The 16775-nt window shown below is 47.0% G+C and overlaps 1 protein-coding gene across 1 annotated transcript; it reads right to left on the minus strand.

Annotated features, from left to right (window-relative positions):
* Window positions 1-11091: 11091 nt before the first annotated feature.
* Window positions 11092-16763, minus strand: Med8 (mediator complex subunit 8). Its single transcript, XM_032899234.1, has 7 exons — window positions 16710-16763; window positions 15074-15192; window positions 14276-14420; window positions 13482-13622; window positions 13223-13304; window positions 12267-12515; window positions 11092-11479 (listed from the first exon to the last, which is right to left on the minus strand). Exons 1-7 carry the CDS (start codon window positions 16713-16715, stop codon window positions 11415-11417), a joined length of 807 nt encoding a protein of 268 aa, XP_032755125.1. The 5' UTR covers window positions 16716-16763; the 3' UTR covers window positions 11092-11414.
* Window positions 16764-16775: the final 12 nt, after the last annotated feature.

The following is a 16775-nucleotide window of genomic DNA, read 5'->3' on the forward strand; positions in this document are numbered from 1 at the left end:
GTGGCTCATCTCATTCGTCAGACATCGACTGACCATCTACAGTGTGCAAAACCACATTAAGCTCTGCTCCCCGCACTTACATAACTTACTGCCCAGGTACACGGTACTAGAGAGATCAGGTGAGAGGAAACAGCTGGGTCTGAAGAGGTAACAGCTGGGGTTGGGAAAGCCAGACAACGTTTCGGGGGTGGGGGTGGGGGTGGGGGAGGGAGTAGTTAATTGTCAATTCAACACCACCACCACCCCCAGCACCAGATAATGCAAACTACTGGATGACATGAAATCTGTCTTTCCGATAATGATTCAATTACAGCTTGGACAACTGGATGACGTAAATATGTAGAGAGTTGAGGAATTTAGAAGAGGCAGTGGCTGGGAGGGATAATAGGTTCATAATTGGTGGACGTAGCTACCAAGGCATTGGAAAGAGACAAAAGCCAGAGTACAGTCTTGAGCACCTCTTAGATTACCTGTTAGCACTTGACAAAAACTACTCTTGACAAAAAACAGCAGAGAATTCACTTCCAAACCCAACTTCTTTATCATCATACACTAGGCCCCTAATGTCCCTGATGTGTCATTCTCAAGCCATAGCCCAAACTTTAGTCATCAAATGTCAGCATCTTTCTCTCCTGCAGTGAACACCCACGATGGATCCAAAAGCTCTCATAGAGTGTTCAGAATGGTGTTTTGCATGTGTGATTAAGACTTGTTAGATGAATGTTCACAAATTTACATACAAACATATCCATCCACGGGGCTGCTTCCGACTCTCACGCCTTCCTCTTGGCTCGACACAAGATACAGTCATATCTCCATGAAGTAAACTACTCCTGCTTCTAGCTAACTCTCATACAATTTTCTGCACCTTTCCCAACTCCACGATCCTTTCAAGGGGAAAAGTTCATATTTGAGTCATATCTGTTAACTCCATAATTGGGCCATTATCTGTCATTCAGTTGACCCTTCATGCTTGTTGATTTGATATTGAAAGTAAATAGGACAATGGAAGGAAAGGAGACACTAAGACCCGGAGTCAAGTGGGGAGAACAGTACGTCATTATATTTCCCTCGAGAGCAGTGTTTATTGAGCTAACCAATATTTATCGAGGTCCTGATATCTTTCAAGTGTATTCAAAAAGGCCACACCTGACTCTAAAGTTCTGAGCTTAAATGGTCCGGTTAACGTGTGCGTGACTGTGCATATATTGTGGAGCTTCCTAAAAATGAGAGCCAATAGTCCCTAGTTTATAGAACCCCCGTGCGGGTTAAAGGCAGCAACCCATGTGAAGTGCTTTGCAGCCTGTCTCAACATTCACAAAGTAAGAATCAGGCCGGCCGGCACACAAAGGACATGTTTAAATGTGATTAACACGTGCTCCTTTACAAATCTCTCCTAAACAATGAGCAAATATACAAACGGCTCTGAAAGCCCTACAGAGAGATTTGGGTCTACATGTTCCTTGTGAAAACACCCTGGAAAGATGATGGCACTGTCCTAAAGTCAAACAAACAGGAAGCTTCAAGTATGTGCATATTCATCTGGGCCACACGGAGAGATGACTGTAGCAAGACCTCAATAAATGTTAGCTGACTCCATGAATGAACAGACGTGAAGGCTTTTCTTAACTTGGTCCTGACAGAAGGCATCTTCCAATATCTGATACAGCCTAAGTCTGCCAAATGGCATCTCCACAACTATGGATTCTTCAAAGCACCAACCCCAGGAGAACAGAATACACATAAGTGAACAGCACACAGCTGCACACAGATGAATCTCCCTATGAAAGCTCTGGGGAATAGGGACCTTATATCAGAGGTGGGGGTCTGTCTGTTCTTAACAGTTTCAGAAATGATACGGGACACTCAAAAACACCTTCTAGCAGTAAGGGTGAGATACACAGAAGCAATGTAATGACCTCAAAGCAAAAGATGTGGCAGGTGTTGGAAACTCTTAAGTATGGGTCCAGCTCAGAGAGCCACCCCAGGCTCCCCCAACCCTCCCAATGTATGCTCGCCTGTGTGTACTTCAAGAGAAGATCTCACTATGCAGCCCAGGCTGCTCTCAAATTCTAGATCTTCCTGTCTCTGTCTCCTCAGTGCTTGGATTACAGGCACGTGTGACCATACCCAGCCTCTGTTTATACATTTTGGCCTTGAATGCATACAGGAATCACCTGGGGGAGCTTTTAGACTCAGTGCCTGCCTCTCACTTCTAAACCAACACTAGTGGTTGTTTTCAATAGGAAAGGGCTGGAACTTGTTTATAGGCTGTATGGAAAGAGACAATAGGACCCACCAGAAACACACACATAGACTGGCTTTGGGCTAAGGAAAACACCTCACAGGCTGAGATGTGTAGAAATGAAGTCTGTCCGTAGGTTGGGATGACATTTACAGAGTTTAGTAAAGGAGGCTATTTTCCCTTCAGCAGCAGGTGAGGTACTCCCTGAGCAGGAGCAGCAGCAGGATGAGAGGTTTTAGGAAATGATAAAAAGTCTGGTAAACTGATGGCAGGCATCGGGCGGGCTTCCTAGGCACAGAAGATGGCTCTACTCCTGGGGACCAAGCCAGGTGGTGGCATTCATCAGAGATTTGGATTTATGGGTTTTGTCTTATTTTCTTTTTATAAAGGTAGGGGTGTGTGTGTGTGTGTGTGTGTGTGTGTGTGTGTGTGTGTGTGTGTGTGTGTGTTGTATGTATGTGTGAGTGTATGTGTAAGTTAGCAGCACCTATCTTTCCCATTGGTGCCAGGAATCATCCCCAAGTTCTGTTTGAGTAGCAAGTACTTTACCAACTGAGGCTGGTGCTGTCCCACCCCCCTTTAAAGGCAGGATTTCACTTTATAGCTCAGGCTAGCCTGGAATTCCCTATTTTCCTGCCTCAGCATCCTGAGTGCTAAACTATAGGCATATACAAGCACTCCTGGATCCCAGTGATGCTTAGGTTAGGAGAGTAGACATAAATGGGACAGTGGATCTACAGGGAAGCTACATGGAAGGCCTTGGAGGTGAGAGGGAAAGAAAACCAGATCAGAGCAGGCTGACAAACTGAGGAATGGAACCCACAAGCTGGATAAGAATGAAATCCCAGCAGAGCAGGAACCAACAGCAGAGAGAACAGTGAGAACCAAGGCCTGATACAAGCTCTGTAACGTGGATGGAAGGACAGAGAACAATGAATTTGCCTTGGGACGTCCCAAGGCTGATGTGAGAAGGCACACATCTCAGGCAATCTGAATTCGAAATTGAGTACTGTGGATTCAGAAGAAAGGATGAGACCCGGGGGTCTCTCTGTAGAGGTGGCACCACATAAAGCATGCAGTGGCCGCTCTAGTTTGGGCTGTCCCTGCTTTCACTTCTCTCAAGGCCATTTCTTCCCAACTATTCCTATGCCTTCTCCAACACCTTCCTCCCCCAAATCCAAGCTCCTAGTAGCATTTAATTCAGCAAACCCAGAGCCCTTCCATGAGATGAATCCTAGTGAAGCAGAATGGAGAGATACACAGGAAGGGAACAAACTTGGAGGCCCTAAGGCATCTAAAAACTACATACAGGCCATGGACAGGACCCACCTTTTGTGGGTTTGTATGTATACACGTGTATGCACATGTGTGGGTGCATGGTCCTATGGGTGCACACACATGAAGGCAAGAGGCCAATGTCTGGGGTCTTCTCTTTGGCTTTTTAGTGTGAGTGTTTTGCTTCTACATGTATGTGTACCTCCTGGGACTAGAGTTACAGATAGTTGTGAAATGCTATGTGGATACCAGGAACCCATCCCAGCTCCTCTGCAAAATCAACAAGTGCTCTTAACCACTGAGCTTCTACCTTACTCTTTGAAAAGGGTATCTCACTGAACCCGGAGCTCACTGAACCACTAAACTGCCTGACTAGCAAGATTCGGGGACCTTCCTGTGTCCGGCTCCCAACCTTGGTATTACACGTGACTGAGCATGTCAGATCCTTGTACAGTCACAGCTTGCACTCTGCCCACTTTACCCACTGAGTTAAGTCCCCCACACCTCTTTCTCCCTTTAAGTTCAACTAGCTTAATTACAATGTTGCAATCAAATCGGTCTACTTAGTAAACTGACTTCTTAGGAGAGAGAATAAGAGAACAGCAGCATTTGAGTGCTGTTTGCTGGAAGGATGCACTTGCAAGAAGCTTCAACTGTAGCCTATAAAAAGTTCTATCTCCTTAAAGGGTTAAACTTACATGTGCTTGGCTGAAAGTATCATGGAGGTGGCAAGTGAGGTTCTTGAAAGTGAAATAATGTGTCTAAGCTTATACAAGGTGAAGTGTCTATGCTACAATTTGAACTTATAAAGAATAAACGCCAGTAAAAATTAAAATTGCCTTAATGGAATTGTGTCAGGGGTCCAGGGAGGACACACTAAAAACTTTTCAGGACCAGCAACACTTGCAGCAGAACTGCAAGGATGAATTGTTCACTGAATGAATGAAGACTAGAGACAGGAAGGAGGATGATGTTCTGAGTGCGCATAGCACTTAAGCCATGGGCCAGCATCTACGCAATGGCCTGACGGCTACAGCCGACAGCGTTCACAGCTAAAGGGCTGAGACTGGTTGAGGATGCATAAACCAAGGTCTGAACAAACAGTGGCCCATACGAAGGGAGAGGCAAGCACCTGACTATGGCGCTCTGGCTCTGATGCAGTGATTCACCCCAGCTGGATCTGTGCTTTGTAAGCACAGACCATTGAGGTGAGGGTTTATTACAGCTGCATGGAAGAGAATCTGAGGGCTGGAGGCCCCCTCTAAGGGTAGAAGTCTGTGAAGCTGAGTTGTTAGCTGGTTCAGACAAAAAAGAGGTACCATTCAGAAACCATGAAAAAGAAACTCTTAGGTGAGAGAGTTTGTTTATGATACAATGGAAGACCAAAATGGGGCTTAAGAGAGAGCATAGGCAACATCTGACAGGGGGAAATGTCACAAAACTAGATACAAAACTGACTCACAGCATTGCTAGTTCTGTGCTGTTGCTAGGGAAACCCTGGGAATGAAACCCATTCACTGGGTGCCTTTCAGGGCAGCTCTGAGGCATATGCACAGGAGTGGCAGCAGGAGGAGTTTATGGCCTCTTAGAGGAACCAGTCGATCATTTATTCAAGTAACTACTGGGAGCAGATTTCTAACTAGGGATAGCTAAGATGGACGGACCAACGTTCTCCTATTGTCAGGCACTGTTTTGAACCCTCTAGAATATCCACAGGAATAAGGAACTGGGGCACAAATATTTTGATGACCCAGCATCACATGGCTAGAAAGCATCTATCTAGGCTAGAATTTAAATCCAAACAGGATGACACTACAAATACACACACACACCCACACACACACACCCACACACAGAGATTGATGTTTGTGTGTATTTGTAGTTATTTGTTTGTTCATTTAAGACAGTCTTGAACTTGCAGCAATCCTCCTGCCTCTGCCTCCTGAGTGCTATAATTATTGGCATGCACCACTATGAACCTCAGTTACTTCATACTGCCACTACAAAAATGAAATCATAATAGAAATAATAGTAACACTTCCGTAGGTGGTGTTTATGATGGGCCGCATGCTATGGGATACCAGAAATACACTATCTTCCCAAAGACCATATAGTTCTCAGGCAGAAGACTGTGGTCAAACTCTGACAGTTCAAGGCTAGAACATTTGTACATGGTACAGAGATGGAGCATAAGAGGTACCTGACTTTTCTAGATGGCCGTGGCATTGAGTTGTGGACAGGCTGGGATACTGGAAAGCCTCACAGAGAAGTGACAAGGAAGCCCAATTTTAAAAGTTGATTTGCGGCCTGGAGAGAAGGCTCAGTGGTTAAGAGCACTGATTGCCCTTCTAGAGGTCCTGAGTTCAAATCCCAGCAACTACATGGTGGCTCACAACCATCTATAATGGAATCTGATGCCCTTTTTCATCATGCAGATAGAGCACTCATATACATACATTATTTTAGGAGGCTCAGGTAGGAGGATTGCCAAGAGTTTTAGACCAACATAGGTTGGATGAGACAGTGTTTAATACCCTCTCCCAAAAAAATTATGGTTAGCTATTAGACAGAATGATAATTCATAGTAGAAAAATGGAGGCTTAAAAGATTGGTCACACTAGACAATTTGTATGGCTTTTGAAATGAGGTAGATAGCAAATCAATACAGTAGATAAGCCAGAAGGCAGGCAACTGGGTCAAAGAATCTCACTTGTCTTTCCACAAAATGAGAGCTACTTTAATTTTTTTTTTTTTTTTGGTTCTTTTTTGGAGCTGGGGACCGAACCCAGGGCCTTGCACTTCCTAGGCAAGCCGCTCTACCGCTGAGCTAAATCCCCCAACCCCGAGAGCTACTTTTAAAAGAGCCTCAGGGAGTCTGCCAGCTGAGTGTGAAGCCCTTCAGCCCACATGTCCTTGAAAACTTTTTGCTCCTAATAATGGCTCTGTAGCTGGGTCTGCTAGCACAGGTTGGTAATCCCAGGTTATTGGGAGGTTGAGGCAGGAGGATCCGAAGTTCAGAGCTGGAGCTTCGGCTGGAAACTGAAGGGTATTCTGGGCAACTTGGTGCGACCTTGCCTCAAAATAAAAGTAAAAAGTGATATGGGAATGGAGTGCCATACAGAACACTTGCCTATCACAGACACAGGGTCTGAGCTCCACACAGAACATAGAAGTTCGTACAGAACACTTGCCTATCATAGACACAGGCTCTGAGCTCCACACAGAACATAGAAGTTCGTACAGAACACTTGCCTATCACAGACACAGGCTCTGAGCTCCACACAGAACATAGAAGTTCGTACAGAACACTTGCCTATCATGCACAGAGACTCTGGATACAATTCCTACTGCATCTGTCTCAGTTCTCAGCCCCCTTCTCTTACATGCACACACACACACACACACACACACACACACACACACACACGCAGTATTTGCATTTCATTTTAAATTACCCTCAAGTGAAATGATAATCCCAGAATGATTTTATCCTATAGCTTTTATGCCTGGAATACTGTCCCTACCAACCTCCTAGAAGTGTGAAGCCTAGTCTAAGAAATACAGGGAGCAGCTGGAGAGATGGTTCAGCCGTTAAAGGCTAGGCTCACAACCAAAAATATAAGAAATACAGGGAGTGAACTGTCAAACAGACTTTAAGTCCGGGAGTAATAGGAATGATCTGTATTCTATTAAGATCTAGCAGACTTTGGGTAGGAAAGCTGCAGTGTCAAAGGTGTAGAGGCAGGGAGTCTGTCTGAATAATATTTTCACTAGAGCAAGCTCAGAGGCTCAACTGAGTACAGATGGATTGGGTGTCGGGGAGACAAACTGTCAGGTATTGGACTGGTTCTAGGAGAGGTCTATTTCTCCCACATGAGAACATGTGGGAGACAGAGTTTAGGGTGCTCCCTAAACTATGGGGCTTAGGTAATCAATACCCAGGAAAACTAGAGGAAGAAGAAGCGTGGAGAGAGAAGACTGGATTTGGACAGCTGGAACCTGTGGCAACTGTAAGTCATATGGAACAGAGACATCCAAACAGCAACCTATAATTCAGCAGAGATCTGGGCCAAAAACAAACGGGTTTGAGTTGTACACCAAAAAATGGTGGTCATATAGAAGGTAGGTAGCTTAAGACGGGGAAATGGATAAGCCGAGAGTAACAGCAACCAAGGTGACAAGTTCAGAAATCCAAAAGCGGCTGAGAAGAAATAGCCAGTGAGGTGGGAAGGCAGGAGAGCTGCTGCAGAAGCCAATGCGCGGAGAGACTTGAAGGAGATGGTTAATGTTGCTAAGTGCTGTGGAGAGGCTAGGTAACATAAGATCAGAGCCTACCATGGAAGATTCTTAAAACAGATTAGCCAGGCTATGAAAACAGGTGTACTCCAGAGAAATTAAATTAGCGTAAAGAATAAAAGATGGCCTCCATGGGGGTGTGGGCAAAACCCAGCAATCTGAAGGACCAGACACCAGGGAATTATGGTGAGAGCAAGAGTGTCAGTAGAGAGGCAGGAAGTAGAGGGGAGCCACTCGGGGTGGTGTGTATTTGGTTCAGTATGTAAAGCTACTATCATACGGGGGTGTAGTTTAGGATGCTTCCATATGCCTGGCCTAGATTAGTCCCAGGAAAACTAGAAAGCAGGAAGAATGACTGGGTCTGGACATCCAGAACCTATGGGAACTATGGGCCAAATAGGCGGAGAGATCAGAATCATACAAGGTGTAATGTTCTGGACTGAAAACAATCTTTCCATACATGTCCAGAGGACCTTGTCCAGAGGAGACATGTTTGTCAGGAGATTGTGACATATGTACCCAAGTCACATTCTGAAGGCACGTGACGCTTAACAAGAGATCACATTAGAGGAACCCAGACTCTGCCTCAGTGGCACATGGGAGTCAGGAACAAGAGAGACATATTGCTAATGAGAAGTTTGTCCTGTGGAGTAGAGTACACAGTGATATATGTGTGACCTGAGAGAGCACCATGGCCTGCCAGACAAGTTACTTCCTGCTCCCACCATTTCCCAAGCACTATCCCCTGTACATTCTAGACGTTGAGGACAGAAACATATCAAACTTCTGCAGGCTGATGCTTAAGTGCTCAGGGCAGACCAGAAAAGGAAATATTATCTCCTGCTCATGGAACTGGCCGGGGCTAAAGCACAAAAGGCTCTCCTGCCACTAAAATCTGGAGCGTGTAGGAGAAAATGTCCAACCCTTAGTAGTTACACTGGACATTCACCAGGAGCTGACCAGGGTGGGCGTTTGGAAGGATTCAGCCTCCGTCCTGCCTAGTGCTGGGATCAGCTCACACGGCTCCTGTGTCCACAGGACACAGAGAATACATTGTCCAGAAGGAGGATTATTCTGTACAAGAAACTCAGACAAAGGGGGAGGTTGTTTCCAGCTGCTTGGGGGAGGTGTGGAGGGGGCGGGAAAGGGCTCAGCCTCACATTGGGGCATTCCTGCAGAGTTCAGCTTCTTCCTCTTAGCAGCAGAGTAAGAGGTGGGCAATCCCATCCTCTCTAGCCTGTACCCAGTGCTAGCACTCCACAGAGCTACAAGGAACATTTGGCTACAACCTACCTATCTTAGCTGTTGTCCCCAAAGGTACAGTTGAGTGCTGTGAGTCAGCTAAGTAGGGCAGCAATTCACGCTGGAAGAAAAAGAACAGGGTGACCAGGGCAATCAGTAATGACTGAATCCCAGCCTCAGGACAGTACTAGAGTGAAGAGGTCTTGGGCAACCTCTGTTGGATTTGACATTGATTCCATAAGCTCCCACCTTCAGTGGGATGAACCACTGTGGAAGCACTCCAAGTTTCACACTTGCTTTCTCCACCCCAGAAACAAACCCGGAAGATAATGGAAAAGAGCTTTGTCCATCTAATCCCCTTGTCCAAGGGTCCCAAATGTAGTAAAAAGTACAGTACCCAAGCAGAAGACGGTCAGAAATAGGAATGTTGGAGTAGTGCAAGTCATCATTTTACAAACCCCAAATCTGAGCAAGTGAGCAGTTCTCTCTTTCACTCAACTCCACATACAACTCCACATACTCCAAGGAGTAGGGGTTCCAGACATTCTTTTCCAATGTGGGGCCAAATGGTATATGAGCCCCAAAGTGGGAGACGACCAGATTTGTATGCTAAAGTTCTAGAGGAGGAGGTGGTGGAAATGACAACTACCAGAGTGACTGAGAGAGGTGTGGGTGCCTCCCACCACTGCAGTGTTTGCTTAAGGGCACGGGATGTAGGTGAGGGCCTGAATGTGCTCCTCCTGCAGCAAGAAGGTGATCCTGTACTAGGAGGGCAGGGAGCCCATTTCAATAGTATGGTGGGAATGAAGTCGGTTCAGCTGGGACAGCAAAGACTCTCAGGATGGGTGACAGGTGGGGTAAGAAGAGCAGTCACCTGAATTTTCCAGAGTCTGAAGAGCCCAGCTAGCGCTCTACTCAGTACTTGGTTAGCTCTGACATTTAGTGGGAAGGGAAGAGATGAGGAGATAAACACCTGGATGGGCTGATGGGCCAGCTCATTGAAGTTGGGGAAAGGTTTGGCATTGCCTCAGAGCACACGGCAGGACTCCCCTGGTGCGGTGTGCTGTGGTTTATTAGCTCTGTCAATACCATTTATGTCTTCACAGACCAGCACCAGAGGACCACTTTTCCAGGCCTTTGCTGCCACAGCCTGGTAGAACGCTGTCTGACAGACCAAAGGCCAAAGTCCTAGTGTGTAACACAAGAGAACACAAACAGTGCAGCTGGAAGTCTTAGGGTTTTTAAATTAAAGAAAATTAAAGATTAGGGACTACTTTAAGGAGAACAAATTAGAATTACCTGGTAGATAGCTCATAAATTTCAGTCAGACAGCCATGAGCCAGTGAACATCAATTTAAATATCTTTATTGAACAAAGAAACACTTTGGCCCACTTCTGCTAACTCAATCCCTGCCCTTGCCCTTGCTCAGAAAAGAACGCTGAGAAAGGCAACATGGTTGGCTGTCCAAAAATCCACTGTTGGTCAACTCTACAAAAGCAGGCAAGATGAATGGGGCTATCGCCCTTCCCACTTTCAATCCAGATCTTATCTGAGCCACACGTTTGGTGAGATGCAAGAGGTCAGAGATGGGGAGTAGTTACTGTGTGGACAAATGAACCCCCACAAACATCAGTGAAGCACAGTTACCCTCCAAGGAGGAAGACAGTGATGTATTTGCTGCTGCCTGACAGGGTGGGGTCACTTCTTAAGAGGTCTCTCACCTGCTGGTCCCTAGACATCTTTAGAGCAGAGGAGGGTAAAAGATGGGCACTTTTACCTATTTCCCAGGTGAAAGCTGTGCTGGCTTCATCAGACCTATAAGTGCACAGCATCCTCAGAAACCTCTTTACCTGTGGCTTTTAGGGCCAGCAGGATGAAACCTGGGCAAGAAGGCCTGCAGAGGCAGTGTGCTTCTGAAACATACAGGCCGCCATGGTCCTGGATTACTTGATCCTGTGTCTATTAGTTCACTGTTGCCATGGAGCTGAACCAAATCAAGTAAGCTCTGTGTGTAGGACAAGGAATGGCAGGGTTGAAAAGTAGGAAACTATTATTTATTCAAGACCCAGTATTTTGTATACCGTGCTAAGTGTCTTACATTCATTCTCCCATTTCAATCCTCACAACAACCCTATGAGGTAGGTATTATCATCACCATTTACAGACAAGAACACGGCTCAGGAAAAAATAGGTCATTTTCCCAAGTTCCATGGCTATTCACAGTGGAGCTGAGATCTGTCTCTTGCTGAAAGCCTGCGTCTTTTATTGTGCCCATCTAAATAAGCCTTGAGCAAAAGATAATTTCATTGCTCAACTCAGCACAGATCACCTGAGAGTGGAGGCTGCCGTCCACACTCACCGCTGGTAGGGATGCATTGAAGCTGACTTGATGTTGGTTTTTATTCCACTTGGCATTTTCCCTAAAAATAACACAAAGAAAGATATATGAAGCAAGGTAAACTTTCACAATAAATCAGAACTGCAGCCTCTCAAATTCCTTCCTGTGTTTCTTGGGTCTCAGAACCTCTGCGGCCTCTGCCTCTGGGTGACAGAGATTACAGGTTGTGGCTCTTCAGCCAGTTCCCTGACTGAAGATATCTAGGGAGAAGGGGATTATTTGAAAGAAGAGAGGAGGGGTTTGAAAAGCCCTCTCACCTAGAATGGACTTCTAGAAAAGACAGGTAAGCCACGTGGGCCATTCAATGTCACAGGGAAGCAGTACTGTGTTCTCAGTTGTCCTTCTCCCTAGACAGCTGCCCACAGAGCTCGAAGCTGCCTCCATGAACCCCACCAGAGTGCTCTCACAGTAAACAGAAATGCGCACGAGAGAAGGCAGGAAGCCGAGGCCAGGGGCAGGGGCTCGGTGCAGGGAAGGATCCATGGAGGACTGCAGAACTGCCAGCTTGTTAGTCCGTGATTATCTACCCAACGCTCTTGATCTAACCTCTCTAACCTAAGAGACCCACACTGACACCCCGAATAAACAGGACGGGTGAGACACGAGTCTGAGAAGGAAGTGAACAGCAGCGCCAGTGTCTGCTACTCAAGGTCCTTCTTCACGCCCGGCCACCTGCTGCAGAGCTCTGAACTGCTCTCAGTGACAGCACAAAGGGCAAACCTCTGGTCTTAGGGGAGGGCGAGGATGAAGGAGGCTTAGATGATCTAGCTCATTCCCACACTCCTGTGTGTCAGTCCATGTCACCTCACCTGGCTGGCCTGCTTGAGCCATCTGGACGCCACTGAGCATCGGCTGCTGCTGGTTTGGAGCACCTGCCATCTGAACCTGCTGCAGTCCTGAGGCTCCTGCGAGGATCGTCCCAGCTCCCGGCTGGCCAGGTTGGCCAGGACCACTGCTACCTGAAGGTCGCCAATTAGAAAGCCCCTTCCCAAAGGCAACAGCTGCCACTAAGGCATTGGTGTCTGCAGGGTTGAAAGTCTGCTTGTTTGGCCGGAGACCTAGGGAAAACAAAAGCAAAACCCTCAAGTGTGTGTCCAACTCTGGACTAAACCCATTATAGTTCTGACGGTTCTGACTGCGGCAACATCTAAAATTGCCCCTAGCCCCAGCAAACGTTAAAAGTCCCCAAACCTATCTTAAACTTTTGTGTATTTCCTCTATGTGCTTTAGTCTTAAACAGGAAATACTAACAGGATACAGACCCTTTTCTTAGCAGTCCATTCTTCTTCCCCCACCCCACCCCTACTGCCCCCAGTGCGGCTCTGGGGAGCACAGGCACCATGAGAGCCTATACAAGTCATGGGACCACTCTGTTATGACTCTGAGAGGAAAGGTATCCTGGTGGTCAGGAGCCAAGGAACACCACAAAGTGACACAGCACAGCAAAGCTCACATTGGAGGTTTACTGGGAAAGACAAGAGGGTGGCTGCCTCTGCTCAGAGGAGCAGACTCTTCTCTGTTAAAATCGCCTTTACTTATTTATGTTGGTGGTCAGAGGACATCTTGTTGGTTCTTCCCCACCACCATGTAGGTCGGTCCAGGGATCAAACGTAGGCCAGACCTGGCAACAGGCGCCTCTGCCCACTGAGCCATCTTGCCAGTCCCAGCAGCTCATTCTTATGTCCTCCCTTCACTGTTGGAGACCCCCATTCCTCTTCAGTGACCTTGTACAGCTCTCCCGCTGTGCTGCTGCATCCCCTCTTACCTCCGCTCTCTGACTCTCGTTCTTCTTTGCTGATTTTCTCTAAGAGGTTTGAGCACATTTTATTCAAGCTCTGGATCTGCTTCTGTAACACACAAGAATTGATGTAGTGATTAGTAATGATTCCGGGGAAGCATCTTCCTTGTGCTCTTGCAGAGGCAGCCTAGCTGTGACAACCCCACAGCCCACTACGCAGCCTCGGTAAAGTCTTGCTTCTTGTGGAGGATGAGGATGAGGTAGCACAGCAGTGACTTGGTCCAACCTGAGCTGCATCAGCACCAATTCTGGCAGCATCTGTTGTCAGCTGCTTCTCCTGCTCTTCGACTTCAGGGTCAGGCTTGGTTCTCAGATGGTCAGGGACAACCTCATGGCTGAAAACAGGCACTCGTCCTTCAGTCTGACGCTGTAACACAGATCGAATTGATCCTTTGGTGCTATCCCAGTGAGCTGATGCAAACCCACTTCCCTTCCATCGGGAATGCATTTTCACAGCCCACCTGTGGCAGAGATGTGGCTTTCTGTGACACTCTTTCCACTCACTCTGTCAGAACTAGGACAGACCGAATCCCACCCTCACTACCACACTGGAACTGCCTCTTTGTTGCTATTTGTTTTGGTCTTTTGCGAATCTTCATTTCCACCTCCACCCCTTTCTAGGGACCCAGGATTTCGCATTTGTTCTACCTACTGAGCCAAATTCCCAGCCCACATTTTTTTTTTCTTTTTCTTTTTTTCGGAGCTGGGGACCGAACCCAGGGCCTTGCGCTTGCTAGGCAAGTGCTCTACCACTGAGCTAAATCCCCAACCCCCCCAGCCCACATTTTAAAGACCCGGACAGACAAAATCATGGGCAGGCAGGACGAACTTTTTCTTTTTGCCTGACATAGATGTTGGAAAAGAAAGGTCATGGACTTGGTGGCTCAGGCCTTGATTTTCTCATCGTTATTTAAAAGTGATTCTCCTGCTTCCAGAAGAATAAAAAAGCAAGTCTTCCAGACAGCAGCCCTCACTTTTCATAGCCACACAGAGGACCCAGTCAACAACTGTGTACCTTACCATGAGGTCTTCATCTCGGTCTGGGGACAACACCAGAGGGATGATGACCTGGTTACGGAACAGTGGTGTCTTCTCATGCTTTAAGACCTTGTTCAGAGTGTTCAACTGCCCAGAGAGCAATGCAAAGCTGTCCAGGACAGAGGGCCTGGAGGTGGTAAGAAGTCATCAGAATTACTGTTCCCTACAAAGTAATCTCTAAAAGTCCCTAATGCTGGAACACTCAGACTCACCCACAAGTCTCACACCTTTATGCTTAACAGAGGCAAGAACTAGATTTGCTAGCACAGATGATGGAATCGGGGAAGAGGAACACTTTCAATTTCTGACACAGATGTAGGAAAAAGGCAACCCATTGTTTGCACGGGATTGGGAGCAGTAGAAACAGGAACTGTGGTTACACAGTAGTAAGTGGGTAAAGCCTCCTCCCTAATGTAGAAACAGACCATCATTCCAGAAGGTTGGATATCAGCCCAGCCACATGTGTGGAAGAAGATCCAGCATGAATGCAGCTATAATGGTCTTCCCCTGAGGAAATGTCTCCTCACCAAACAAGCAAAAGCATCAGAACGAAAACCTAGAAACAGCCTAGTTTGAGAAACTGGACATTTTTCTACTTCCTTGCCAGGGAGGCCTTAAGCCAAACTATACTTGTCAGCGTTGGGCAACCTCATTCTTTCCAAATCAAAAAGGATATTTGCAAATTGATAGCTAGTTACACCGTTGGAGATGTCCTGTCAGCCAGGGGGCTTGGCCCCACCACCCGTGGATCCCTCCCTAGCTGGCCCTGGCAGCCCTTACCAGGTCAGCCGGTCATACTCGTTTTCCAACTTGTAAATGAAACTCCCCAGTGAATTCTTCAGATCAGCCACTTGATTCAGCAGGGCATCTAATGATGCCTCGAGCTGCTTCTCCTCCCTCTGCATCAACAGTATGTTTGGTTACTCAGATACAAGTGACACATACAGAAAAGCTAAATTGTTTTCTATCTTGGTATTTGGGTTACAGATAGCATCCACCCTTAGACCTTTCAACCTGTTCACCTGGCCTGCAGTCCTCCTACTAACAGATTCCTCTATAACCCTCCTACACTGTGGTCCTTCAATAAGAACATTGCACCAGACTTAATTCTCTTCAGCTTGTGACATGATTTTATTGTCTTTGTAACAAAATTGGCTTAGAACTTGCTTAGCCCTTTATCTTCTCAATTCCATTCCCTTCTCTCAGCTTGAAAACGCTTGCCTCTCTCCATAGGCAACACTCTCTTAGATCTGTAGTAGGGTTAACTAGAGAATGCTCAAGTTTCAGCACAATCTCCTTTGTGGGTCTAGCCCTTTTCTGCCTACCACACTACTGCTTACTACCACATGCTGCTTTCCTTGGGTGGTGGAGAATCCCTCTCTTGTTGTGTCCCTCTGTGGTGTTGGCATTGCTACTTTTTTTTTTTTTTTTCCAGAAAGGTCAGTACATCTCTAAAAGGTTTGCCATGATAGCAGGGGTGCTATCTGCACAGTCATAAATAATTCCCCAAGTTCATTATATCATGGGTGCCTCTGTAGTAAATGCAGTACAAGTCATCCTCTGACTTGTGAGTGTAGCGACAGTCAACAACACAATCTGGAGAATCTCACACATTGCCTCTATAGACGGCTTTCTCTGAATACCAGCTCTGCACATCCCCCTCCCCGGTCCCCAACTTGGCCGTTTATCCATAGCACTTGGTGCTTCGATCTTTTTGCAGAGTCAATGTGCACTCGTGTATCTTTGTGCCAGTACTCCGGTGTCTCTTTACGAAACTCGGGTGACTCAGTGTAGGATTATCCGGTGCAAATAACCAAGTGAGTAATGAAAGACAAAGGCGAGGAAATCTGCACATTGTTTCTGAACGCTAGACAATTTTAAACTCTGAGCCGGCACAGGGTTTCCGTTTGACCATCGGTGGACTATTTACTCCACTTCTCCGCCCTTAGCAACTGGGTACAAGTCGGGAAGAATGATGCAAAGCTGATTTGCAAACCTGACTATGTGACTGAGGGAGTTAGACACTGGGTCCCACCCACAGCCTCGGATTACAAACAGCTTAGTTTTCATCTTTGGAGGCCCACAATCCCTTCAACCTTCTGAAACCTTATTACGCCTGTGTCCAACAGCCTAGATCGAGACGTGGGGCAGCCCACTACTTTCTCGAATCTTCCTAAATGTCGACTCGACCCTTTCCCACACTCAATCAAGGCCGCCTTTCTTTCCCGGGCCTCCGACCTTCTCGCGTAAGCGGGCTCAATCTCCGAGCCTCCCGCAGCTACCCTCACCCTCTCTTGCTCTGCCGCCTTTCCTCAAACAGCCCAGGCCTCTGCCCTCGACTCACAGACCCAACTCCCGGCGTCCTCAGCCCGCCCACCCTCAGGCCAACGGCTCAAAGGCCCAACCCGCTTCTCACCTGCATAGCCGCGGCCCGGCTGGCGCAATCACTTCCCCTTCCGGTTCCTCGCACAGCCTGCTGAGC

Source organism: Rattus rattus, chromosome 1, assembly GCF_011064425.1.
Source record: "Rattus rattus isolate New Zealand chromosome 1, Rrattus_CSIRO_v1, whole genome shotgun sequence".
NCBI lineage: Eukaryota > Metazoa > Chordata > Mammalia > Rodentia > Muridae > Rattus > Rattus rattus.

What these genes read in the sequence shown, in the direction of transcription:
- Med8 (XM_032899234.1), bottom strand. An exon ending in GAGTATGACCGGCTGACCTG is followed by an intron (nt 14,421 to 15,073) that starts GTAAGGGCTGCC and finishes TACCACCTCCAG; the next exon opens with GCCCTCTGTCCTGGACAGCT. An exon ending in GGCTCAAGCAGGCCAGCCAG is followed by an intron (nt 11,480 to 12,266) that starts GTGAGGTGACAT and finishes TGTTATTTTTAG; the next exon opens with GGAAAATGCCAAGTGGAATA.